General features: G+C 40.4%; 1 protein-coding gene across 1 annotated transcript in view; it reads right to left on the bottom strand.

The window, feature by feature from the left end:
• IBTK (inhibitor of Bruton tyrosine kinase) overlaps nt 1–27,492 on the bottom strand; it is a 71,634-nt gene that overhangs the window by 22,191 nt on the left and 21,951 nt on the right. The window contains exons 10-21 of the mRNA XM_075268279.1: nt 26,166–26,343; nt 24,978–25,131; nt 22,746–23,351; nt 20,973–21,059; nt 20,216–20,298; nt 20,085–20,122; nt 16,716–16,812; nt 15,409–15,510; nt 10,027–10,144; nt 8,580–8,640; nt 6,680–6,807; nt 534–646 (exon numbers count right to left, since the gene is read on the bottom strand). Of these exons, the coding sequence (XP_075124380.1) occupies nt 534–646; nt 6,680–6,807; nt 8,580–8,640; nt 10,027–10,144; nt 15,409–15,510; nt 16,716–16,812; nt 20,085–20,122; nt 20,216–20,298; nt 20,973–21,059; nt 22,746–23,351; nt 24,978–25,131; nt 26,166–26,343 (1,765 nt within the window). The remainder of the gene's footprint in view (nt 1–533; nt 647–6,679; nt 6,808–8,579; nt 8,641–10,026; nt 10,145–15,408; nt 15,511–16,715; nt 16,813–20,084; nt 20,123–20,215; nt 20,299–20,972; nt 21,060–22,745; nt 23,352–24,977; nt 25,132–26,165; nt 26,344–27,492) is intronic.

Genomic DNA, 27,492 nt, shown 5'->3' with positions numbered 1-27,492 from the left:
CTGCCACCTCCCCAAGGATATTCAACTGTGACCACCATGTTACTGTGCAGTGACACTTATGTTATGTATTTCACTTTTGTAGATATGGAGAGAGACAACTGTGAAGTCTGTGCAGAAAGAATTGCTTCTTCTGTGATATCACCCATCCTACTTCAGTAGCAACAGTAGTACTCCCAGGGCTGAAGGCCGGACCCACTGCACCAACTGCCTCATTTGTGCAACACTTCAACATTGTTTTCCTTTAAATATACAAAAGTGACATACATATCAAAGGCATGCTGTTTATCACTGTAATGTGCTGTGTAATATGGTGGTAGCAGTTGACTATTCTTGGGAGAGGTGGTACACTCCCTTTAAAGGCTTGACATCAGTCATACAAAATTTTAATCCCTTCCCCATGTCCGCTGTACAAGTTATTCTGAATCTCCTCCTATAAAATGATATACCAATATGCTTAGTAATACTCTACAGTTGAGAAACCATGTTCAACATAACCGGATTCCTTTAAAACACAAGCTAAATATATCACAGACCTGATGATGGTGGGCTCTGAATGATGTCAGACAGATTGTAGCCTCCAGAGCTGTCCGATCGCTTCCTAGGCTTCCTTTTTGCTTTAGTTTTGGCTTTTTTGTAAAGCGCTTCACTACAAAAATAAAAATACATAACATGTCACCGGATTTAAGCTTTAGAAAGTTTAATAGTAAACAATGTCACATTTATGTGCCAAGATATCTAAGATGTCTAGAGATGCCAATCCAACGTCTGCACACAACAGCTAGAGCATGTCAATGCATATAGCAATCTCAGTCAGGTTCTATTTATTTCCCATCAGTTCTTGATGTGGCTGCCTCATCTCTTTCACAAACACAGACCGGGAACAATTTTATTGACAGCCAATTAAATAGAAGAGGTTTTTCCTATAAACAAGCATTTTATTAACCTTTTCAATCAAAATAAACAAAGTATAAAAGGATTAAGTAACATCCATATCTGTGGACAGAATCTCAGTGCAATAGCAACAGTGTTCAAGTCTTGAGTAGTAGATGCAATATAAATGAACACATATCAAGACATAAAATATAGTTTGTTTGCCGATGATGTCCTCCTGACCCTTACAAATCCCCACATTTCTCTCCCCAACTTTCTCCAGGTCATTAAGATTTATGGAGATTTCTCCAGTTATAAAGTTAACCCCATCAAAACTGAAGCCCTACCCCTTAATATTCCTACTGCTGATTTACAACAGTTTCGTTCCAACTTTGACTTTCAATGGCAGGAACGCTCTCTCCGATATCTTGGGATCCAGCTTTCCCCTTCCTACTCCACCCTCTATTCAGTTAATTACCCTAGCCTATTTATTGAACTGAGAACCCTCTTGGACAAATGGCATCCCCTCCATATTTCGCTTATAGGTCGTATTAATGCGGTCAAAATGTCCCTCCTCCCGAAGCTCCTCTACTATTTTGAAACTCTTCCAGTCGCAGTCCCTCACTCTGAATTGCGCTCCCTTCAAAAATCCATCTTTAAGTTTATTTGGAACTAGCTGGTACCCGCGACTTCGTCTGCGGTGATTGTAGCAGTGGGTATATACAAGCATGGGTAAGGTTTTCGTACTGTGTATAAGGTATGGGATATGAAATGTAACTTTGTATCTTGTTTTTGCTGTAATTCAGAGAATACGTGAGACTTTTGTGTTGAAGTTATTTTGTATTTGAGCTGCTATACGGTGTTGTGAGAAACTTTACATAGTGACTTTCGGACAGAAGTATTTGAAGTTAACCCTTTCCCGTCGATGGCATTTTTTGATTTTGGTTTTTCATTTTTGACTCCCCTCCTTCTAAACCCCATAACTTTTTTATTTCTCCGCTCCCTGAGTCATATGAGGTCTTAATTTTTCTTGGGACAAATTTTTCTTCATGATGCCGCCATTAATTATTCTATATAATGTACTGGGAAGCAGGGAAAAAATTCAAAATGGGGTGGATTTGTCAAAAAAATGCATTTCTGCGACTTTCTTAGGGGCTTTGGTTTTACGGCGTTCACTGTGCAACCAAAATGACATGTCCCCTGTATTCTGTGTTTCGTTACGATTCCGGGGATACCAAATTTATATGGTTTTATTTACATTTTGACCCCTTAAAAAAAATCCAAAACTGTGTTAAAACATTTTTTTTTTTTGAAAAGTCGTCATATTTCGACAGCCGTAACTTTTTTATACGTGCGTGTACGGGGATGTATAGGGCGTTTTTTTTTTTTTGCGGGGTCGGATGTACTTGGGAGTTCTACCATTTTCGGGAAATGTTATTGCTTTGATCACTTTTTATTCAAATTTTTATCAGAATCAAAAGAGTGAAAAAACGGCGGTTTGGCACTTTTGACCATTTTTCCCGCTACAGCGTTTACCGAACAGGAAAAATATTTGTATAGCTTTGAAGAGCGGGCGATTTCGGACGCGGGGATACCTAACATGTATGTGTTTCACAGTTTTTAACTACTTTTATATGTGTTCTAGGGAAAGGGGGGTGATTTGAATTTTTAATCCTTTTTATTTGTTTTTATATGTTTTTTACTTTTTTTGAAACTTTTTTTTTTTGCATTTATTAGACTTCCTAGGGGTATTGACATGGGTGGGCGGTGTCGCGGATTGTCAGAGCGGTGGGGGTCGGCAAACATGGCTGCTTCGGAGCGTTAAAGAGAGCCTCCTGGAGTATCGTTAAGGTGAGGGGCAAAGTGGTAAAGTATATGTATATGTGATTGTGTGGGGTTAGGGGCTAGGCTGCAGAGGGTAATATGAATTTTGTGGCTTGCTATGGTCCAAAGTGTGTGAGATTGCAGAGATGGTGGTGTGAGTTTGGGTTTTGTGGGGGTCCTGGCACAAACGTATGTGCGCTGTTGTGACGAAAAGTAGCCTATTGCGCTTACGGTGTATTAACTATGTTTGTGGAAACTTTCAGCCAAATCGGTCGAGCGGGTTTTGCGTGATTGAGGAACAAACATCCAAACACACAAACATCCAAACTCACAAACTTTCACATTTATAATATTAATAGGATGGCAAGCGTCACCGCATACCCCATTCAGTGATGCTGTCTGGTAGGGAGGAGGGGGGAATTGGCGGTACCACACATATTGCATTATTATTGGGCTGCTCACTTGCACTGCCTGCCATTTTGGACAATCCTGCAGGCCTATACCAAATGGGTTGAGATAGAGAAACTCTGGTTAGCTCCGATACATCCCAATGCGTTTCTGTGGTCCCGCTCCTTCCCCCTTCTGTCCACTCCTCTTTTGGGTTCTATACGCTTCACAAGGGCCATTTGGATTACCTGCTCTAAAATCTTTATCCTGGCCTCCCAGTGTTCATCCATGATTTCCTTTTTGTACAACTCCCTCCTACCGGATGGACTTACGTCAGCTTTGGTGCGACCATGGAGTAGGCTAGGCCTTTTCCGTGTCGCTGACTTAATAGACCCGCTGACTTTGGAGCTCAGGCCCTTTGAGTATTTTGTGTCAGAACTACACCTACCCGCCGTTTTTACCCAGTTCGGCTCTCTGAAGGTGTCCCCACCGACTGTCTTGGAAAAACTGTGTCGTGCGGGCACCTCTACTGCAGGCCTTATCTCTGGCATCTATGGTATCCTCTCCTCCTCTGGATGGCAGGGCCCCATATCGCATAGATATATGGAGAAGTGGTCTGGGGCCTTGAACAGGCGGATCTCCCCGAACCATTGGCAAATTATCTGGTCCCGTGCAGCTCAATCATTCACCTGTGTTACCTTCCAGGAGACCCAATACAAGCTACTGATGCACTGGTATCCTACCCCAGCCTTGCTCCACTCTCTTAACCCTAACATCTCTTCCCAGTGTTGGCATTGCCGGGCAGGAGTGGGTACTCTGTATCATATTTTTTGGGACTGTCCAGGGATCCACCCTTTCTGGCTGGAGGTCAAGTCCCTTACGGACGCTCTATTTATTCAAGGTGTCCCTTTAGACCCCCTCATCTATCTCCTCAATCTACCCCCTGATCATCTGGGTAAGCACACCTCTAAATTGTTTCTTTATCTCTGTACCGCAGCCAAAACGCTCATCGCTCTCCGATGGAAGAGTGCCTCTCCTCCCTCTGGCTCTGATCTTGTAGCCCGAGTTAAGGATGTCCGTAGTACTAAGAACTTGACGGCCACATTTAACCATACTGTTGAGGCTTTCCAGGCTATATGGTCATCTTGGGACACATACTGTATTTTGAATGGTCTCTGTCTCCTTCCCCTTCCTTTACTCCCCCCACCCCCTCATTTCCACTCTCAGGTTTTTGTGATGTGTATACATTCCCAGTCTACTTGATGGTATGTGCATTGCTGCACGTTCATGTTTTTTATGTTTTCAACTCTTGTATTGTATTTTACAAAAATCCTTTCAATAAAAATTAGTTAAAAAAAAATAAAAAAAAAAATAAAATATACGAATTCTCCCTCTCAAGGAGAAAGTTTGAAGATGTTTAATAAAAGGGAGATAAGATAATCAATGAAGGTAAAAGATTTCGCACAGTATGAGCTTTTAATTCTATTATATTTTTTTAAACAACATCCAGTGTACTATTACAGGTTAATGAGATATCCTGCAAAGGTCCCAAATTGTGAGATGCACTGAAAGGCTGTCTGCAGACCACTCTTGGGTATCACCCAGAAAAAGGAGGACCTCGTCCGTGAACAGGGTTACTGTTTTTTATTTTATTTTAATAAATTTCTCTTTTTCCCACCTTATCAACTCTACCAGGGAATGAAGACTCTAGATTTCAGGCAATAGTAGAAGGGACAGTGGGCATCCCTGTCACTTCACTTTTTTCCAAAAGGAATATGAGTCAACAAACATCCTGCATCTGTATACAGGTTGTGGGGCAATCATATACCCCTGCCAGCAAGATCCGAAACGGTCCTTTGACCTCTATCATGTCTAGAATCATCTCACTTTGGACCACCTTACTTTCTCGAACACTTTTTGCATCTAGTACCACTGGGGCCACATACCCATCTGGCCAGCAATTGCCACGGATTGGGTCCGGATCCGTCAAGATTAGAGACTGCTGATCTACCTTTCATGAAACCCACCTGAGAAACGCCCAATAGCAGGGAAATCAATTCCTGCAATTTGCCAGTCATCCCCTTGGTGAGTGTTTTCATGTTAACATCTACCAACAATATCGGTCAGTAAGGTGGGGGCTGGAGGATACTAGAAAACTTTGAGAAAACCCACACAAAGACAGAAAGCATATAAGATCCATGCAGATGTAGTCTTTAGTCAATTTCAACTTGAAACACCAGAAACAAAAAGGCAATAGTGCCAACCAGCATCCGCAGCATTGTAAGAATTAGAGATGAGCGAGTAGTACTCAATCGAGTAGTTATTCGATCGAATACTACGGTATTCAAAATACTCGTACTCGATCGAGTACTACTAGCTGTTCGAAGTTAAGATTCGATGCAGAACCAGCGTAGATTGGCAAAATGCTATACATTGCCAATCAACGCTGGTTCTTCTCTTACCTTTAGAAGTCTTCTCCCTGCACAGCGTCCCAGCGTCCTCTTCCGGCTCTGAATTCACTCTGCTTAGGCATCGGGCCTGGGCAGAGCCGACTGCGCATGTCCGCTTGTAGTGCGAGCATGCGCAGTCGGCTCTGCTCAGGCCCGATGCCTAGCAGAGTGAATTCAAGGCCGGAAGAGGACGCGGGGACGCTGTGCAGGGAGAAGAATCCAGCCCGACCCTCACTCGTGGACTTGGTAAGTAGAATTTGATCGAATGTTGCCTACCCCTGAAACGAGCATTTCCCCCCATAGACTATAATGGGGTTCGAAACCCGTTCGAACAGTCGAACAGTGTGCGGCTGTTCGAATCGGATTTCGAACCCCAAACATTTTATTGTTCGCTCATCTCTAGTAAGAATACAATATTAACCACCCCTGTTTGAGCTAATAAAAATCTCACTAAGAATATTAGAATGTAATAAAATTCTACTTATGTACTTGTATCTGACTTCTGGCTGCATTCGTGATTACAAATGGGATATTATTCCCAGATGGCAAGCAGTTTTCCTGACTGCTTATAAGATGCTCTTTTCCTGTACCAGGGATCTTTTTACCTGTATCATGCCTGCATGTAATTTCCATGTATTTGTAGTTTGGATTTCTTATCTTATGTTCACTTAGGCTTTCTCATCTATGTGTTTGCTACTGTACAGTTACTGTTGGCAAAATTTAATGTAAACTAACCAATAGTAGCTATAATGAATAGGAGAGGGGGAAGACTACTCCTTATTGTACATGCCCCCTACCTCAGAGAAAAATAAAAAATGTGCTGCAGCCATAATGAAGATATTAGCAGCAGAAAAACTGATAAGACACGTATGAAGGGTTTTACAGCCGGGGAACAGACTGCCCAGCAAGACCCTGCAGAGGTTTCAAATTTTCATGAAAACCAAGGTACCCTTTCAAAAAGCAAGCCAATGCGCTAATAACCACAATAAAATGTACAAATCTGTCATTATTCTGGACATATGACTATATTTAACACTAGATTATATAAATACATTTATTGTAGTTGGTAACAATGTAGTTTTAGCAACATAAGAATTGTACTTTGACACAAAGAAAAGGCCAGCAACTTCGCTTATAAATCTACTTACACGGTAGATTGTTCAGAAAAGCTGTCATCTTTAGTAGACAAGAAACTTTCATCATCTTCAAACTCTAAAGTGCTGATGTCTGGTCCATCCAAGTATGGGGTGATCAGTCTCTTGTCCATTGCAGGAATCTGTCATTTCATTAGAAATTATTTTATTCATGTAACTTAAAGGGAGTCTGTCAGCAGTACATTATACAGGTGATTCTATACACTTTCCAAATATGCCTTTGTTATTCAGTTTTGGAGCCCTATCATACAAATCACTGGTTTATTTATATATAAAGGAAACCTACTTCAGGGGCACGGCTTAGCTTGCGTGGGCTTTGGGTTCAACTCTAGATTCCTGGATGCAGCACCTTTATCCATATTTTAATATGAATTAAACAGCCGTTTGCATGAAAACATGAATCCAAAGCTGAACAACCACCATATTTGAATACTGTAGAATCACTATTACAAGGTATTGTGATTAGATTTATAACAAATTAACAGTACAGGTATTAACAATAAAAGGCATTTTGAAGAATTTACAGCATATCTGTAGTATATGCTTGATAGGTAGGTAACCCTCAAGCCCACAACCTTCAAAAACCCTCCCGCCACCACACCACCATCCAAGCAGCTTCTACCCTCACTTAGTGTCTCTAATCCTCCTTCCCGCAGATTGTAAGCCCTTGCGGGAATGTCTGTCTATCCCACTGTACCAGTTGTTCACTATTAGTATTGTACTTGTTTTGCGTTTTGTGTGTAAACCCTCAAATGTACAGCACCATGGAATTACTGGTGCTCCGAAAATAAATCATATTAAATAAAAGTAGTAATAATGTCATCTTTGCATTAAAAAAAAAAAAAAAAAAAAAAAAAATTTGGATTTTGACATGGAATCTGCCCGCAAAAAAGGCTCCCATTCATTTCAAATGAGAACCGCTCACTTTTTTTTTTCCCCGCTAGCGATTTTTTTCAGCTAGCAGGAAAAAGAAGCCACGTGCCCTTTCTTCCCCCAAATTCCACAGCTGAGACAGTCGCGGCACCCACAGCGCAAGACTCATTCCTGATTAGGCCCATTCATTCGGGCCAAATCAGGAGCGGGATGCGGAGGCACCGCATCGGAATCCTGTCATGGCTAGCCGCGTGGAGAATTCACACAGCGGAAAAGGTTTCCACCGTGTAAACATACCCTAAAACAGTCTAAAAGCAAAATATCTTAAAAAGAAAACTATGCAGCTTTCATTTTTTTTTTTTCAGGAGCACAGTACTAAATAAAAGCTGCACTGTGATTAATCACTATGGACAACTAAGACAATTCTGCTTTTAAATAGTTTAATAAATGTGCCCCATCTAGTGTATATACAGTCATAGCCGTAAGTGTAGGCACCCCTGAAATTTTTCCTGAAAAATTGGTATGTATTGGTTCACCAGGGGGTTTAAAGCCAAAAATTATTTAATTTCATGCAAAACTTCAAAAATGGCAGGGCAAAATTATTGGCACCCTCAACTTAAGATTTTGTTGCAGACCCTTTGGAAATAACTGAAATCAATTGCTTCCTATAACTATCGACAAGCTTTTTACACCTCTCAACTGGAATTTTGGACCATTCTTTTTTTTTTGCAAAGTCTCATATTTGAAGGGTGGCTTCTCCCAACAGCAATATTAAGATCTCTCCACAGGTGTTCGATGGGATTAAGGACTCATTCCTGGACACTTCATAACTCTCCAGTGCTTTGTTTGGGGTCATTGTCCAGCTGGAAGACCCACGACCTAGGATGAAATCCCAGATTTCTGACACTGGGCTCTACATTACAACCAGTGCCAAAGGTAGGAAAACAACCCCAAAACATCTTTGAACTTCCACCACCTCCTATACAGAAAGGCCCTTTTCCTCATCTAAAATTATCCTTACCATTTTTCTATAATAAGTTGCAAGTTCCTTCAGTACATCCTCACTTAGAACATCCAAGGACCTACATAAAAAGACAAAAGAGTTCTTTACAATATGCACCAATTGGTTCTATCGAGAACAACATTTAACAAAACTAGTGTTTGGAATTCTTGGAGGAAAGGTTAGTAGAAGAAGAAGAAACAAGGTGTAAACTTTAAACTTAGCACTGCCTTTGAAGGTCAGAAATAGAAGTTACTTAATCCAGGATTGCAGGATATACCTTCACTCTAATGTCAAAGAGAAAAGCCAAGTCAACCATACTAAAGAGGCGAGCTCCCAAAAACTCTCTTTTTCAAAAACTCTGGCACACTGATTGGTTCCTCACTGCTGTGCCGACTTCCACAATCATATTGAGATGTGTAGACAATAAAAAAAAAAAATATTTCAAATAGAAGTTATTAAAAATTTTGCAGAGTTTTGAAGATTTTCTCTAACCATTTTAATGGTTACAAACTTTCATCTTGATCAGTTGCCAACGGATACAATAATGAATGCAGGAACATCCTATTGTTTGGGACTTGTCAGTCAGCAAGCCACAAATTCCCTATTGCGGCAAAGTTATCAGGCATAGAAAGTTCATGCACGAGTAGACAATCCAGGCACAACAAGGAAATCATAACTGGATTTCAGAGTATAGAAAGTTCTCGCATTCATAGTCATATCCATTGGCTACCGATCAACACAAAGGACTGTCACCAATACGGCGCAGCACGGTGGCTCAGTGGTTACACTGCAGCCTTGCAGCGCTCGAGTCCTGGGTTTGAATCCTGCCAAAGACAACTGCAAGGAGATTGTATGTTCTTCCTGGGTTTGTCCAAAGACCTACTGATAGGAAATAAAATGTACATTGTGAACCCTATATGGGCTCACAATCTACATTAAAAAAAGGGGAGGGGGCACTGTCATCAATGAGAAAACATTTAAAACTCTGCCAAATGTTACTAATATTTGCAAAAACAGTTAACTTTTAATTGCCTACCATTTTAAATATGGTTATGTTGGTGGGAATACCCCTTTGTGATCATGTCACCCACTGAAATGAATGGCTGACCATGTAACAAATGGAAGTCCGAGGTCAACCAGGTCAACTCTGTTCCTGATAAGTAGGGGACTCCCACCAATCACACTGATATGCTGTAATAGAGATAGGGATGTCCTTTGTATTAAACGCCCTTTACACCTTCACAGTATAGTAGAAAAAAATTGGCAATTTGCAAACTAACTCCAATGCTTAAAATTTTTGCTTTGACCTCCACAAAAAATAAATAGTCTATTGGTATAATACACAGCTATAATAATAATAATAATCTGCAAACCATTCCAAATAGTAAATCTGAACACAGTTGCATGTTGGCAAAAATATCACGTGCAATAGAAACTATAAAACAAAACAATGCACCCAACATACCTTGCTTCCAATAAAGCTGCCATATTTAGTCCTATGAACTGGAAGCAGGAAACCTTTAGCTGGTCGGCATTATATAAAGCAGCAAACTCCAATAGTTCAGAAGCATTTTTCAAAGTAACTGGAATAGAAGGACAAAAAAAAACAAAAAAACATAACTAACCAGGCAAAACAGAAATGTAACTTTGAGATTTTTCTTAAGTGAAACCTAGAAATGTCTATCTCATAGTCTGAGAGAAGTTTAAAAAGGGTGACCTGGCGCCCGTCTGGTGGAAATAGTAGACTCCAGTCAGGAGCCCACCGGGCCAATTGCCCAACAGGCCAATTGCAGCTCTAACCCGGACACCGTCATAGTCTGTTAAATTTGTGCCCCCTTTATAAACAGCGGTGGTCCTGATTTACCAGATTTGTCAATCTGGATTAAAAAGGAGACACAGGCGCTGATTCCAGAGGGGAGCTGAAGCGCTTGCAACTGTCTGGGTGGGTAAATCAGGTCCAACCCCAATGCACTAACAGGCCAATTTACAAATCCATAAAAAGATGACACTCTCTATTTCTTCATTGGTTTGTGGCCAGGTATGTAATTGCTCCTATTAAAGGTTCCTACATGGCACTATTATTGGTTGGTCCAAGCAGATGCCCTTTTACAAAATACATACAGGAAATAATATAAATGTCACTTGATCCAGGCAGACACCATTACATTAAACACTTGGGCACTATAATCTGAACTGACAAGTAATCCAGTAGACTTCAGCAGCCTTTTTCATGATCTGTATTGTGTGTCTCTGTAATCGCATAACATGTTTTCTCTCCCCTACTGTAAATGTCATGAAGATGACAAACAGAACTCAGTTTACATATGGATTATCCGTGTAGATCTTGGAGTATCTCTATTTGCTCAGTATTACACAGTAAACAAACACCACAAAAAGTCATCTTTGATCACGTTTCCTTCCAGCTGAGCAGTACAGAGGAGTGATAGGGTAGGAAGGTGTTCTTACAGAGGTCACTACAATTCCAAAATTGTATGTAAAGCCAAAGTGGGATACAATTATACACTCACCGGCCACTTTATTAGGTACACCTGTCCAACTGCTCGTTAACACTTAATTTCTATTCAGCCAATCACATGGCGGCAACTCAGTGCATTTAGGCATGTAGACATGGTCAAGACAATCTCCTGCAGTTCAAACCGAGCATCAGTATGGGGAAGAAAGGTGATTTGAGTGCCTTTGAACGTGGCATGGTTGTTGGTGCCAGAAGAGCTGGTCTGAGTATTTCAGAAACTGCTGATCTACTGGGATTTCACGCACAACCATCTCTAGGGTTTACAGAGAATGGTCCGAAAAAGAAAAAACATCCAGTGAGCGGCAGTTCTGTGGGCGGAAATGCGTTGTTGATGCCAGAGGTCAAAGGAGAATGGCCAGACTGGTTCGAGCTGATAGAAAGGCAACAGTGACTCAAATAGCCACCCGTTACAACCAAGGTAGCCAGAAGAGCATCTCTGAACGCCGCACAGTACGTCCAACTTTGAGGCTACAGATGGGCTACAGCAGCAGAAGACCACACCGGGTGCCACTCCTTTCAGCTAAGAACAGGAAACTGAGGCTACAATTTGCACAAGCTCATCGAAATTGGACAATTGAAGATTGGAAAAACATTGCCTGGTCTGATGAGTCTCGATTTCTGCTGCGACATTCGGATGGTAGGGTCAGAATTTGGCGTCAACAACATGAAAGCATGGATCCATCCTGCCTTGTATCAACGGTTCAAGCTGGTGGTGGTGGTGTCATGGTGTGGGGAATATTTTCTTGGCACTCTTTGGGCCCCTTGGTACCAATTGAGCATCGTTGCAACGCCAAAGCCTACCTGAGTATTGTTGCTGACCATGTCCATCCCTTTATGACCACAATGTACCCAACATCTGATGGCTACTTTCAGCAGGATAATGCAATGCCATGTCATAAAGCTGGAATCATCTCAGACTGGTTTCTTGAACATGACAATGAGTTCACTGTACTCCAATGGCCTCCACAGTCACCAGATCTCAATCCAATAGAGCATCTTTGGGATGTGGTGGAACGGGAGATTCGCATCATGGATGTGCAGCCGACAAATCTGCGGCAACTGTGTGATGCCATCATGTCAATATGGACCAAAATCTCTGAGGAATGCTTCCAGCACCTTGTTGAATCTATGCCACGAAGAATTGAGGCAGTTCTGAAGGCAAAAGGGGGTCCAACCCATTACTAGCATGGTGTACCTAATAAAGTGGCCGGTGAGTGTATACAAAAAAAAAGGCATGAAAAGTTATATACAGCAATTGACATATTCTAATTTGCCTTAGAATAAAGACCCTAAAAACAAAACTTAAAAGAAAAAAGAAAATATGCACAATTTAGTTCATCTCTAGGCCTATCTGTGGGACATCTTGCAGACATACATTAGATGAACACTGCTCCCTTCAGCTACAAACTAGGAGCATTACATGGCATCACAAGAAGTTCAGGAGGGGTGAGGCTTAGTTTTCATTTGCTGTATTGGAGAGCAATTGACTGTAATGGAAACCATGCAGCTCCAGGTACTGAATTACATCAGGAAGAGGCGAGAACCACACTGTTTTCATCTACTTTATGCCAATCACACAGCTTTTCCATATTCTTGAAACACACCACTAGCTGGCTGTATGATAACTTGAATATGCAGAGTAAGGGTGCGTTCACATGATGTAACGTGTAGCGTGATCTGGCATGTATATATGGCGTGTCAGAGTTTAAGCGCTCAAAAAAATACCATTGAGCCCGCAAAATTACGGGCGCAAAATAACGCGGCGTATACGCTCTTAACTCCCATTGAAATCAATGGGATCTTTTTGAGCGCTCAAACTCTGACACGTCGTATATGTGCCAGATCACGCTACACGTTACATCATGTGAACGCACCCTAAGGGAGCCTTCACACGGAGTAACGCCGGGCTCAATGTGTGCTTATTTGTACTGCCGTAGAAACGCGAGTAAACGCTGCCCTCGCATTTCTACGGCAGTAAAAATAAGCACACATTGAGCCCGGCGTTACTCCGTGTGAAGGCTCCCTAAGGTTTATGTAGGTAGACTTTACTTCAATAGTCCCAATTACACCACTAACTGGTATGTTATTCAACTTCTCTGAAATGTGTTTGTATATATATATATATATATATATATATATATGCAATTATCCTGAAAGGTAAACCTGACATGGTATAACAATTATAGGAGGCAGATTGTTTTAGGTAGATTTTAACAGAGCAATCTCTATTGCAGCTCACATGGCATGTTACCCAGCTTTCGTTGGACCCTAAAAAGTATATCTGGCAAGTTAATGAACAGTTACACAGCTAGGAGGGGAGATTCATACAATATGAAGAATATGTAAATGCCAGGGAGTCACCATGAGATCACATGACCTGCCACCAGATTTGAAAACCTTAATGAAATTCATCATCTGATCTGGCGCCATCATCCTGTGCATTCTGTTTTGTTTATCCAAGCGCAGTACACTTACAGCACCATGTACAAATAGGTACAGCATCTTAACAAACCTAAGCAACTATTTAGCAAACTAGGCAGATTTAAAGCATACCTTTAGTAATAAAACAACTTATCATAAATGAACAGTATAGGTCAGTGATGGCGAACCTTTTAGAGACCAAGTGCCCAAACTGCAACCCAAAACCTACTAAATTATTACAAAGTGCCAACACGGCAATTTAACCTTGATAACGTGGTCAGTTATGGACCTGCAAAATACGGTTGTGTGAATGGGACTTTACAGAGATTTTAATGATACAAACAACTTTGTACTGCTATTGGTATAATATGAACAATTAATGTTCACTATTTACATCGTGCATATCTGTTTTCTAGTGACCGTGCAATGTTATTATGACTTGTAATAATATCATGTCTGCTATAAAAGAGATACTGTGTGATATAAAAAGTGAAAGGGCCCCGACACAGTACAATATGCTCCACAGTGGCCCCCACACAGTACAATCTGTTCCACAGATGGGTGTCCACACCGTGCCATAGGTTCGCCATCACGGGTATAGGTGTATATATGAAACTATGTAATATATCTTATTAAAAAATATATGTTTCCTTCTCCACTTATCAGGCTTTATGCGAGTTACTTTTCACATATTGATCACATGGCCTTTTTGCTACTGAAGACGAAACCCAAATCTAAGATTGAGATATTCTATGTGTGGCTTGATTGCTACAGATAGGAAGGAGAAAGTGTCAGAATTAGAATTTGCCTATTTACTAATCATGTTGTCATGCATGGTTCAAGATCTGCCCTTCCCAGATTACTGTATCTTAAGGTATAGTGCAACAATATTTTTTTTCGTTAAATGGAAAAAAAAAATTCTTATTGACTAAGGAGATTTAAACACAGGGATTGTACTAAGAGAGTCATATAGTCGATGATGCCGTATAGAGAAATATGGAGAAAAAAGAAGTGCTAAAGTTGCGAATATAAAAAATTCATTTTTAGAAATCAATTTGCTGTTGCGCCATTACACTATTAGAAGTCTGGCACATCCACTGTTTTTGTTCGATAGACCAGACAGAAAAGTAGCCAATGTAAATTGCTACCTGTTCTGGGATTTAGAACTAAATGGACAAAGTTCTCTTCACAGCTTATTTTAGACAAGTCCTTACTGTGCACCCTAATATTTTTTGTAAGATGCATTTTATAAGTTAGGAAGACTTCTGCCTGGAGATGCATTGTGAAACTTTCCATTATTGGACTGCTTGGAATGTTCTGCATGTTTCTTATATTGTTTCTACAATTCTCACACAACAAGAACACAGAGATGAACAGTTTTATATCTGAACTGGTAAGATTTCCGGTTGATTTGCTTCTGGTCAATATGTAAAATGTGCATGGAGTCATATGAATAATAGCACCTAAGAACTATGAACATCTTGAATCTTTAGTTAAGAAGTTCTGTGCATTTCACACATTGCTCCAGTCAGACTATTAGCTGCAAACCATGTTTAATACAATTCTTACCAAACATTACATGTTGGTATGGAACTGAACAAAGCCATCCACAATTCTAAAGTGCTAGATGACATTTTCACAATATGCCACATATCTATTTTCAGAAAATAAAACAGTATAGAGAAAAAATGATTTATTTTTCCATTTGTGTCCTGGGGAAATTGTCCTGATAGCAAAAGGGTTAAAGTTTCGATTAGTAACTTACATACACAGAGGCTTCCAAACTTTTCTGCATAAAAATAAGTTGTGGGGTTATTGCAAAACTTATTGTCATTCAATAACACTTTGATAACTATAACACAAATGCGCACACACACACTCAGAAATACTCACGTCTTTCGGTAAGCGTGACCTCGCACATCTCCTTCAAGCGAATAATGAGTAGCTGATCTGCCATCACCAAGACATTACAAATGAATTCCACATTCACAGACTCTGAAGGGAAAAGAAATCATTTTTACAGTGAGGATTAATAGATGTGAATGCAGTACGTCAGGATTCATTGATGGATCCTCAATGTGTATATGGAAGGCACAATTTTATATGCCAATGATCTGGTGAAACTATTCATGACCTCAGCCAAAACAACTTACCACACATTACTAAGAGCACAAAACAAGGCCACTGAAAAAGCAGGCACTACTATATGTTACAAAGAAATGAATATGAAGTTGTTGATGTTGACCCCACGCCATCATCATAAGCCTAACAAAAAAGGCTCTGTTCACATTTTCTCAAGCCCCAGCATTTAGCCGATCCATTTTAAGGATATTTTGAGTGGATCCGTTTGCGTGATCAGTATCTCACTGATATAACCCGAAGCCTTGTACATATCAGAAACTGATCAGTCAAAACTACTCTTTTTATGCATCCTTCAAACCATTAAAGCAAACGGTGAGGAAGGAAGATTGAAGGCGCCTTTCCATCAGGTACAAGGTTTTTTTTCAGGAAAAAGTGCAATGTTCTGCAATTTTCTTTCAAGCAGCTGACAGGATACAAACAGAAAGCTTGAGGTTGCATCACTCATAAAATCTGATCGGTTCACAACAGAGCTGTCAAAACCAGAAGCTTGGCAGAAATGTAACAGAGCCGCCTAGTCTTTATTAGGATCTGTTCACATTTCCACCACATTTCAGGTTTTGACTGATCCGTTTGACACTGATCAGTCTGTTTGAAGCCTCCATACCTATAATAAAATCTAAATAGATCTAAATAGGATACAAATTTAAGGAGTCCATTTGGTTCAATCAAAACCTGATCAGGAAGAAAAACTGATCAATCCAAAAGAGATCGGTCAAAACTGGAAGCTTTCTAGAAACGTGAACAGAACATCAGTACATAAAACACATCTCAGACTTTGGATGGAGTACAAAATAAGTCTTTGCTACTATGATAAGGATTTACTATTGCAAAATATATTTAACAGCTTGTTGGAAAATCTAAAATCACAATGTTTACAGCTTATGGCTTGCTGAACAAAGTACACAGGAGGTCCAGCGAAAAGCTTATGACATTGTGTACTTTGTCATACGCTAGCAGATGTCTTGTAGGTTGTGCAGCTTTACAATTCCCTGGCCAATGTTGACCCTTCATCTGAAATATCTAAAAATGAGAAACTCCATCACATCCATATCACCTACCCTTCACCACAGGAGCCTCATCAGTGTAGATATATTCCAGGATAACTTGAAGGACTTCTGAGTGAACAGGCATTTCTAGAGCAGAGCAGGACCTTGCCTTAAAGACAGAAAGATCTTCAGTCACCCAGATGACTATTTTCCTTGCTTCCTTTATAGCATTCTTATCTCCCATCACAAACACCCAGAACTTAACATTCACAGTGTTAGAACCATCATCTGTTTGTGCCAATCCTCTAGGAAATGCACGACTATTGGTGAATGCATTTGGACTTTCAGCCTAGAGCCAAACCTCAATATTTGAGCAATGCAATGGTTAAATGCCTGCATCTACTCTTCCTGCTCTCTACACAGTGTGGAACAGTCATTATAACATGTTAGGCTGCATTCACACAGAGTAACGCCAGGTGTCATTTGTGTGTAATTTGTGTGTCTTTTACGGCCGTCATAAAACGTTTACATAGAGTTCTATAGGAAAAGACAGCCGTCATTTACGGCCGTCATTTACGGCCCGTCATTGTAATGACGGCCGTAAATGACGGCAGTCAATGACGGCAGTCTTTTCCTATAGAACTCTATGTAAACGTTTTATGACGGCCGTAAAAGACACACAAATTACACACAAATGACGGCCTGGCGTTACTCTGTGTGAATGCAGCCTTATATAAGAAAAAATATCCTTGTACCGTGTTAGCCAGTGGATATGAAATGAAAGAAATTTTTTGAGAGAAGTCCTCAGTAGTCGATACCTTTTTTTAATGGCTAACTTAAAAAGTTTTTTTGATGACATATTGAGCTTTCGAGACTCTATAGAGGTCTCTTCATCAGGATGGTATAACACAATCTTTGAAGTTAGGCATATATGTATATATATATATATATATATATATATATATATATATATACATACATATACACACACACACACACACACACACACACACACACACACTCACAGGAGTGGGGTGTTGGATGCAAAATAGATGGAAAACAGATCATGTAAACAGTTTAAAAAAAAGCATATATCAGTTCACAGTAAAGTTCTCTGGGTTTATGGCTTCTTTGATCAGTGACGTGGTGTCTAGTGGTTATAAAAGGTCATAAAACCCTGTGCCTGATTTAACCCCTTTTGGAGAGTGTTGAAGGTCGTCATGAGTTTAATCTCCCATATGCGGTGATCCTTTCTGTTTCTACAATTCCCTCTTAGTACCAGGATCTTCATATCCTGGGTCATATTATGATTTTCATTGCAGAAGTGTTTTGGCACAGGAAGGTCCATTCTCTGTTCTCTAATCGTATGTCTGTGTGAGTTCATCCTCATCCTAAGTGCCTGGCCTGTCTCACCTACATACAGGCCCCCAGGACACTTAGTACACAATATCAAATATACTACATTAGGTGTGCTGCAGGTGAAGTTACCTGGGATCTTGTAGTGTCGATCAGAGTTCGGGATCTTTATTTTGTCCGTAGTCAGTATGTGAGGGCAGGTTTTACACCTCTTCTTTCCACATGGAAATGTTCCTTTGTTAGTTGGAGGTGATAGTGAGCTGCTAATAATCATGTTCCTGAGGTTTGGTGGCTGTCTATAGCACAGGAGAGGGGGGGTTTGGAAATATGGATTTTAGATGGTTGTCTTTTTGCAGTAGTGGATGTAATTTGCGTGTGATTCCTCTCAGCGTCTCCAGGTGGGGGTTATATGTGACGACCAGGGGCACCCGATTGTTCTCCTGTTTGGTACTGCATTTTAATAACTCTGATCTTGGTATTCTCGTGGCCCTGTTAATTTGGTTTTCAACTGTTCTTGGATGGTAACCCTGCCTCAAGAATGTGTTTTTCAGGCCCCCAATGTGCTTGTCTCTGTCCACAGGGTCTGAACATATGCGATGGTATCTGATGGCCTGGCTGTAGACAATGGAATTCTTTATGTGTTTTGGATGAAAGCTATCCCATCTTAGGTAGGTAGGGCGGTCAATCGGCTTCCGATACAGTGAGGTCTCAATTTTGTTGTCCTGTATCTTGATGACTGTGTCTAGGAAATTTATTTCAGAGAAGGAGTGATTGAGCGTCACGTTGATGGTGGGATGGAACTGGTTGAATTGTTCATGGAAGGTTTTCAGCTGTTGTTCAGACCCAGTCCAAATGATTAGGATATCGTCAATGAAGCAATAGTAGGCCAGAGGCCTAATGGTGCAGGTGGATAGGAAGTCACTCTCAAGCTTGGCCATGAAGAGATTAGCGTACTGTGGCGCCATTTTCACCTGCAGCACACCTAATGTAGTGTATTTGATATTGTGTACTAAGTGTTCTGGGGGCCTGTATGTAGGTGAGACAGGACAGTCACTTAGGATGAGGATGAACTCACACAGACATACGATTAGAGAACAGAGAATGGACCTCCCTGTGCCAAAACACTTCTGCAATGAAAATCATAATATGACCCAGGATATGAAGATCCTGGTACTAAGAGGGAGTTTTAGAAACAGAAAGGAACGCCGCATATTGGAGATTAAACTCATGACGACCTTCAACACTCTCCAAAAGGGGTTAAATCAGGCCCAGGGTTTTATGACCTTTTATAACCACTAGACACCACGTCACTGATCAAAGAAGCCATAAACCCAGAGAACTTTACTGTGAACTGATATATACGTTTTTTTAAACAGTTTATTTACATGTTCTGTTTTCCATCTATTTTGCATCTAACACCCCACTCCTCTGTGTGTGTGTGTGTATATATATATATATATATATATATATATATATATATATATATATATATGCCTAACTTCAGAAATTGTGTTACACTATCCTGATGAAGAGACCTCTATAGAGTCTCGAAAGCTCGATATGTCATCAAAAAACTTTTTAAGTCAGCCATTAAAAAAGGTATCAACTACTGAGGACTTCTCTCAAAAAATTTCTTTCATTTCATATAACGTTATGTCATTTATTTCACTGCCCATCTGCCTTAGTGTTACAGCTCTCTGTATGAAGAGCTCCACTCCTTTCTGCCTTCTCAGGCATGCACATTGCCTAGATAGTGAGTGGCAGAAAGAAGTGATGTCTAGTTCTGCTTCCTCAATTATGGACATGATTCACCTGAACCTTCATGCTTACTCCTGGACTTTATGGTTAACTCACTGACTGTATTTACTGTAAGTAAATTCAGGACAGGTCCTATTCCTGCCAGTTTTGCGGACCATGCTCACTTGCCCAATGACTGGGACTGAGGAAGCAGGGACTGTGCACGGGCTTCACGTGAATGACATCCGTGTGCTGACCGTGCCGTTCAATCACGGCTGGTGACATGAAACGGTCGTGAGCATGCTGCCCAAGACAGATTGAAGTCTGACATTTCTAAATTTGTCTTACCTCAATCCAAGAGCTGCTAAGCATGCTGTGGAAATATTCTACAACAACAAAAAAGAAAATCTATGTGAAATCTAATGGAAAAAAATAGACTTTTTAAAAGAAATAATAGTGTGAAAGGAAGAATCTAATACCAAGTCTTGCACACAAGACACATTTATGGCAGTGGAATTCCTTCCCATCTTCAGATCTGATGGTTACATCACACAGAGAAGTGCTTGAAAGAAACAGAATAGAATTATGTGACACAAACATACTATATTTATTTATCTCACTTTACATTTGGCTTTTAAGTTCGTGTTTGCTGTCCTATTGAGCAATAAAAGGTTTCCATATACAGGCATTGCCAGTCCGAAAAATACGGTCACATATTTCACGAACTGTACTGTGTCTGCACAGTACCATACGTTATTGTCCCACAGTGACAGTGAGCCAAGGGTTCAAAGAGAACTATACTTTTCAGGTCTCTGGTCATTGGGCAATCCAAAAAATAATGCTAATATAGAACTGCCTGTGTCCAGTGACCCCCAAATCTTCTCCAGTAGTTCTTTTCACACTGCAGCAGCAGGTTTTCATTCAGCATTGCACTGTTTTGCGGCATTAATTTTAGCCTGCAGAAGCTTTCTAGCAAGTATACAAGTGAGCATACTCAAAGAATTAAGCTTACTCCATTGTTTGTGAACTTAGCCTAAATGTCTTGTAGCATGCACCAGAGTCACTCATTTTATTCCAACCATTTTAGAAAGTACACATGTATGTATAGGACAAGAGCTTTCATTTCAGTGCTTTCTATTGTGTATGGTGCAATGCATGATTAAATGCAATAGTACTACTGATATCAGCCACAACTGTTTGGGTTTTGTGGCAGAAAACCGTTCTCATGATACTTACTATTTTTTTAAGTTAAATCTTGCCCTATTTCCACTTTTCTTGTGAACAACATTAATCGTTCCATTTTCATATCTGACTCCATCCAATCTTCAACACAAAAGAAAAGTAAAGTTAGAGTTGACAAAAGTAAAACAGATGAAAACATAGCTCCGATTACTAAAGCCCCGTTCACACAGGAGGTGGTAGGGCGGATTTTGACACAGAGAGTGACGTGGGGAGCTGCGCCACTCTCGGGCCAAAATCCGACTGTCTCGGCTTCTGACAGTTGCGGCTTTTCCCTCCAGAGTAGACTCAAATGAACGGGCCGACCCCGCAGGTTGCTGCCACGAGGCGGACCCCGCGGCTCAGTGAGCAGCGGAATCCGCCTGAAGAAAGCGCAGCGCGCTTCTTTTTTCCGCTAGCAGCAACATGCCACTAGCGGAAAAAAGAACGCTAGCGGTCTCCATAGACCACCATTGTGAGGGGGCGGATTATGACGTGGATTCCGCGCCATAATACGCCCCCTCTGCACCCGTGTGAACAGGGCCTTACATCTCACTTCCAATTGTAAAATCACTTAACGTACAGGTGAATATAAAACTATGTAATATAACTTGTTAAAAGAAATCCACTTCTTCAGGCTTCCTTCTTCTTCCTGCACTTTACTCAGACTCTTATCACTAATAGCACCTACATCTAAACTCAGTCTCCACACAAAACTGCATACCTTTGCCATCTCCAGCACTCCCATTAAAGTGAATGGATGCACTGACCACCACCAGTCCGTGTGGCTGCGCTTAGGTTGAATGTGCAGTAGGACAAAGGTCTGAGTTTATTTTGTGGGATATCCTATGATCTAATATTGATTGCCTATCCTTTTAATTTGTGTTATGGATAACCTCATTTGTTTGAAAACCATCATAAGGTGCAATCCTTTCCAACAACAAATGGTCCATGCCCTGATTTTTGTAGCCCTAAATGCTGGGGGAATCTTAACCTTAGCTCTGAGGTGAAGTATTGGTTCTTTGAAACCATCTTCCAGTGCAAATATATATGCCTATTCACTGCTACATTATAGGGTTATTGCCATCTCTGTAAATCGCTGCCACAGATGAAACAATCCACGCTCCGATCACCTACAGTAAATTCTTAGGGCTCGTTCACACGGGGCAAGAAGGGGCGGATTTTGGCACTGAATCCTCCTCAAAATCCGCCCCCTCACAATCGAGGTCTATGCAGACCAATAGCATTCTTTTCTCTGCTGGCGGTTTGTTCCCGCTAGTGGAAAAAAGAAGCGAGCTGCCCTTTCTTCAGGCGGATTCCGCGGCTGATTCAGCCCCAGTGTCCGCCTTGCCCCGTGTGAACAGGGCCTTATATGAACAGATGACACTTGTGCTCTATGCTGTTTTTGTAATGAATGGGAACACCAGAAACAGTGTAGTACTGCTGAGCTACAGTTAGGGAACTAGTATGCGTTTTGACTGTAGTGTAGAACAGCACTCCATAGGTGCTCCCACAAGTCCTGCCTTAAGGGTTGGGACTTGGAGCCATTATTGAATAAAATGGGAATAACTCTCCAATGGCAGTGATGCTCAGGCCCACTTGATTCTTGAACTCACATTAATGATTATCTGACGTCTTAATGAGAGGCCTAAGAATCATGTTCCAATGAATGCTAGAGCTCCCAGAAGCCCAAACTCTCAAAGACATGTTAATCTGAATGTTTCTATGACTAGTCAAAAAAACCTGTGCTATACAATGTACTTAAGAATAGGAAAAGAGAACTGAACAAACCTGGAACTCAGACTACTCATCCCAAATTTCTTGGCTAGATTTTGCAGCATTTTAACAGGGCTACCTTCTTCGCTCACATACTTGCTTTTCTTGGAAAGTTTCATTTTGCTTTTCTTCTTATTGTCTGCACAGATCTGGTTGTTCCTATACACCTCAAAGGCAGATTTGCCTTTAACATCTTCATGAAGACTTATTTTCTGAAAATCTGAAATAATTGCATCTTCATTTTCTTCTGCTTTTTCTTTTTGAACGACTCTTGGCTTGTGACCTTGGACTAACATATCACATGTATCGGTATAAACAAATTGCAAGATGTAGGAAAACAGAATAGGAGACACTTTTTCAATGACAAACAGGTCACATCCAGCCGAATCCTCCCCATTTTGGTAAATGTCTGGAAGGTCAGCTTGGTTGCACTCGGCAGCGAAAAACAGCTTTCTGAAGAAGTCACATTTCATGGCCAGAATGTACCTATGTGCTGGAAAAGCTTGAGAACCTAGTACAAGTGTCACATCATGGATGGAGTCCATCTCATCTACTTCATTCAATAGTTTCTCAAAATCCTCTACAAAAATGGATGAAGATACAACTGGGATTTCAAAAAGGCTATCAGAGAGAAAAAAAAGGGCAGTATTAAAACAATACAATCTAAACTATAAATATATAAATTTTATTCAATTCACAAACAAAAATGCTAGTATGCTATCACAATTATTTTAGGAACCTGTAAGTAAATCAATCATGCAAATCAATGACGTAGCAATGTATCCAAATATTATCCCCACCTAACTGCTTCATATTCAGTGCATGGGATCTACTGATGAGGTATAAGTAAAGGGATTTTCACATCCCCATTTTGGCTCTGCTGTTGGTGTGCAAATGCCATGTCCAGCACGATGGAATATGCTTGGCACAACCTGTTCGAACACCAGTCAGGCAGCAGTTACCAAACTACATCCTTCTTGACTCCCATGTTGTGAGTAGTGTAAATATTCAGCAACATGTCCATACAGGACTAACCTCAACCAACTTAAAAGCATGTTTGTTGCTTCATTTTTTTTAATTTTTTTTTTTAATGTAGATTGTGAGCCCCATATAGGGATCACAATGTACATTTTTTTTCTCTATCAGTATGTCTTTGTAGAATAGGAGGAAATCCACGAAAACACAGGGAGAACATACAAACTCCCTGCAGATTTTGTTCCTGGCGGGATTCGAACCCAGGACTCCAGCACTGCGAAGCTGCAGTGCAAACCACTGAACCACCGTGTTGCCCCTGGTTTCCACTTTTTAGCATTTTTTTTTTTTTTTTTTTTTTTTTATATATATAACACACACTTGAAAGCAAACTTGCATGAAGGTGCCTGTTTGTATATAGAACCAAGTGGTATTTTGAAAATGCTGCACGCATCTTTCAGAAAATATATAGGTATAGGGAGTTAGAATAATCCAACATTTTTGCAACAGCACAATGCAGTGATCTTCAGGCTGCACAAAATGCAAAGTCTGAACTTAGCATCTAAGGGTGCATTCACACTGAGTAAACGCTAGCTTATTCTGAACGTAAAACACGTTCAGAATAAGCGGCGTCTAAAGCAGCTCCATTCATTTCTATGGGAGCCAGCATATGAGCGCTCCCCATAGAAATGAATGGGCTGCTTCTTTCACTCCGAGCAGTCCCATTGAAGTGAATGGGGAGTGCCGGTGTATACGGCAAGCTCTGCTCATGCCGGAGCGTACACGCCGGCACTCCCCATTCACTTCAATGGGACTGCTCGGAGTGAAAGAAGCAGCCCATTCATTTCTATGGGGAGCGCTCGTATGCAGACTCCCATAGAGATGAATGGAGCTGCTTTAGACGCCGCTTATTCTGAACGTGTTTTACGTTCAGAATAAGCTAGCGTTTACTCAGTGTGAATGCACCCTAAAGTGACAAAATAGAACAAAGTCTGTGAGAAGGCATTTTTCATACAATCCTGTGGATATAATGGTAACAGGCTTACAGATTTCTGTGTTCTAATGCAGTAGTGTTGGTTTGCTGTAGCTTAGTTTTTTTAAAAATTATATTTAATTTATTTATTTAATTATTTATTAAATGTAATTATTTATTTAATTATATATTTATATTATATTTATTTCTAATTATAACGGGGGTCTGAGGACTTCACTACAAATAAAGTCACAACAACCTTAACAATAATTATACAAATTTAAATGGGAAAAAAAAGTCACCTGGTTTTGGGGTCTGACTGCAATACTGCAAAGTTACATCCATTTGGATCTGTTGTAACACTAACTGCCCTGTGGATGAAAGAAAGCTTCTGAAGACTGATCCTTTCATACACACTATGGGTATCAGCATGCACAGAATCTGATATGGAGTGTTCTGGGGAGAAAGAAAAGAATTCATTAACAAATCATCGTAACAGAAAAGAGGAAACACTATATACATAAACAGTAGTAACAATCACAGTTTTGTGCACATGAGAAGATTCATTGCCTATCCACAGAACAGATGACGTTAGCACACTAGGACTACAACCACAATCACTAATACAGGTGGGTCCCGAGTCCCTTGTATGGAGGCTACAAAGGACCAATGTGAGTGCTCAGTTAGGAGTATCTAACTGTAACCAAGGGAATACACAGTTTTAGAAGACCCTTCAGAGAGGAAAAACTTAGGTGCATTAGGTTTTCTACTTGAAATATCTTCTAGAACTCAGATCAGGAGTGCAATGACAGATGACACACCACTGTTTATTCGGCTGACGCATCTGCAGGTATACGGAAAGGAATTTTGCATTCAGGGACATCAGGCATTATCAGTTCTTTATCATTATTCAATAATAATAATAATAACAATAATAATAATAATAAATTATTTTATCATTATTTAGCTCTACCGGTTAAAAAGAACACTTCCATTAAACCTATTGTTCCTGACCACTCAGTGCAGTTAATTTTAGTGCTATTTAAGCTCTGTACTATCAGAAGGGCAGCATCAGGCAGGGGGTGTGATTCAGAGCTCCAATGAGAGGCAGTCAGTGTGGGGTTGGGGGGGTGGGGGGAAAGTACATTGTAAGCTCTATGTGGGGCTCACAATCTACATAAAAAAAAAAAAAAATTAAAAAAAAAAACATTGAAACCCAGGGGACCCCATTATAGTCTATGGGGTCTACCGGTGTCCATAAGTAACCACTGTTTTGGTGGTCAGTCTCCCTGGGAGCACAGTGCAGATGTGACTCTACCCTCATTGTCAAATCTGCGTCAAAAAACCTGCAATGAATCCAACATAATATTTGTATCCTAAACCTGGACTGATACAAGATTTATTTATAAAAAAAAAAAAAAAAAAAAAAAAAAAAAGGGGCAATAATAGCATGCACATAATACACGGATTTATAAGAAAGAAGAAAATACCCTTTTTTTCTAGAGATAATTTCTTTTCTGGCATCCACTTTCCACTAAATCCTTCACCATCATTTGTGATAAACAGCATTTCATTTTTATTTAGCGCAAAATCAGACATAAACACTTGGCGTCCATACACCCATCGGCATTGTTTCATAGAACTGTTGGTCGATTTCCAGCAAATAACCTTTAAAAAAAATTAAAAATTAAAATAGAGTAGGCTAAGATGTATTTTTACACCATCAAAAAGACATGAAGATAAATTTAAAAAGTGTAACTAAATGTTTGAAGATTTTTGATCTTGTGACATTACTAAATATGGTAATCTACTTAAATTTTGGACCTGTGAAATCATGCAGTAAAACACTATTTCCTTGTTTCTCTATTGCTAGCTGAAATCTCTACAATGCTTGTCAGTGTGTATGGGTAGGCCGGCTTTTGTATAATGCAGGGAAACTGAGGCTGGAGATGTCACTTCACTTATATCTTGAGAATTGTATATCAGCAGCTGAAAACATGGTCAAGATGGAAGCAGCTGTATATACCAATTCAGACTGTGCTTTCAACTGGTGAAATCTCTGGAAGTAATACAGACAGAACCTCATTTTTCATAGAACATCACAATCATTATTCTGTGTTATAAAATGCCTGGGCTATATCTATTTGAAGTGAACCTCCTTCCCTCAGGATCAGCTTTCTTGCACTATATGTCAGTCCCTTCACTTGTACTCCAGCAATTAACATGTAAAAACAATGTGCATTTCATTTCAGAATTTCACAGAAAGGAGTCGAAGTTTATTAATAAAATGTATTAACAATATTTCTAAATGTGAAAAAGGCTGCCACAAAATCAAACGTTTTCTAAAAGTTTAGTTACAGTTTAAAGGGGTATTCCCATAACTCTTGCTCTGCAGCCTCCACGCTCTGTGCTCTCTTCACTTCCTGAATTTCGCGGCACATTGGTGTGCGCGGGGTTTCACTTGCTCTGCTATGTTTGCAGTCAGTAATGAGGGATTGGTTGTAAATGCATTACCACAGTATAAAGCTGATGTGGAAACTGATGTAGCAGAGCTGGATTTGGGTCAGCTTGCATTACATACAGAGGTAACAGACTCCTTATCTCAGCCCTTATCAGCCAAATTCAATTAAACCAGCTGATAAGTGGTAAAGCTGAAGATAGACAGCACAGTAATCCCGGAGCTCTCACCTCCCCTATCTGAGGAGCTGCGTTGCTAGTCAGCCCCTCCTTCCCCCCCTGAGAGCAGGCAGCTACATCACTTGGGAAAAGCCCAGTGGCCATAGAAACGCAGTGTCAACAATGAAGTGAATAAATTAA

The sequence above is a fragment of the Leptodactylus fuscus genome, chromosome 3, assembly GCF_031893055.1.
Source record: "Leptodactylus fuscus isolate aLepFus1 chromosome 3, aLepFus1.hap2, whole genome shotgun sequence".
Classification (NCBI taxonomy): domain Eukaryota; kingdom Metazoa; phylum Chordata; class Amphibia; order Anura; family Leptodactylidae; genus Leptodactylus; species Leptodactylus fuscus.
The sequence above is the reverse complement of the archived record's forward strand: the minus strand, read 5'-3'. Positions and strand labels throughout refer to the sequence as shown.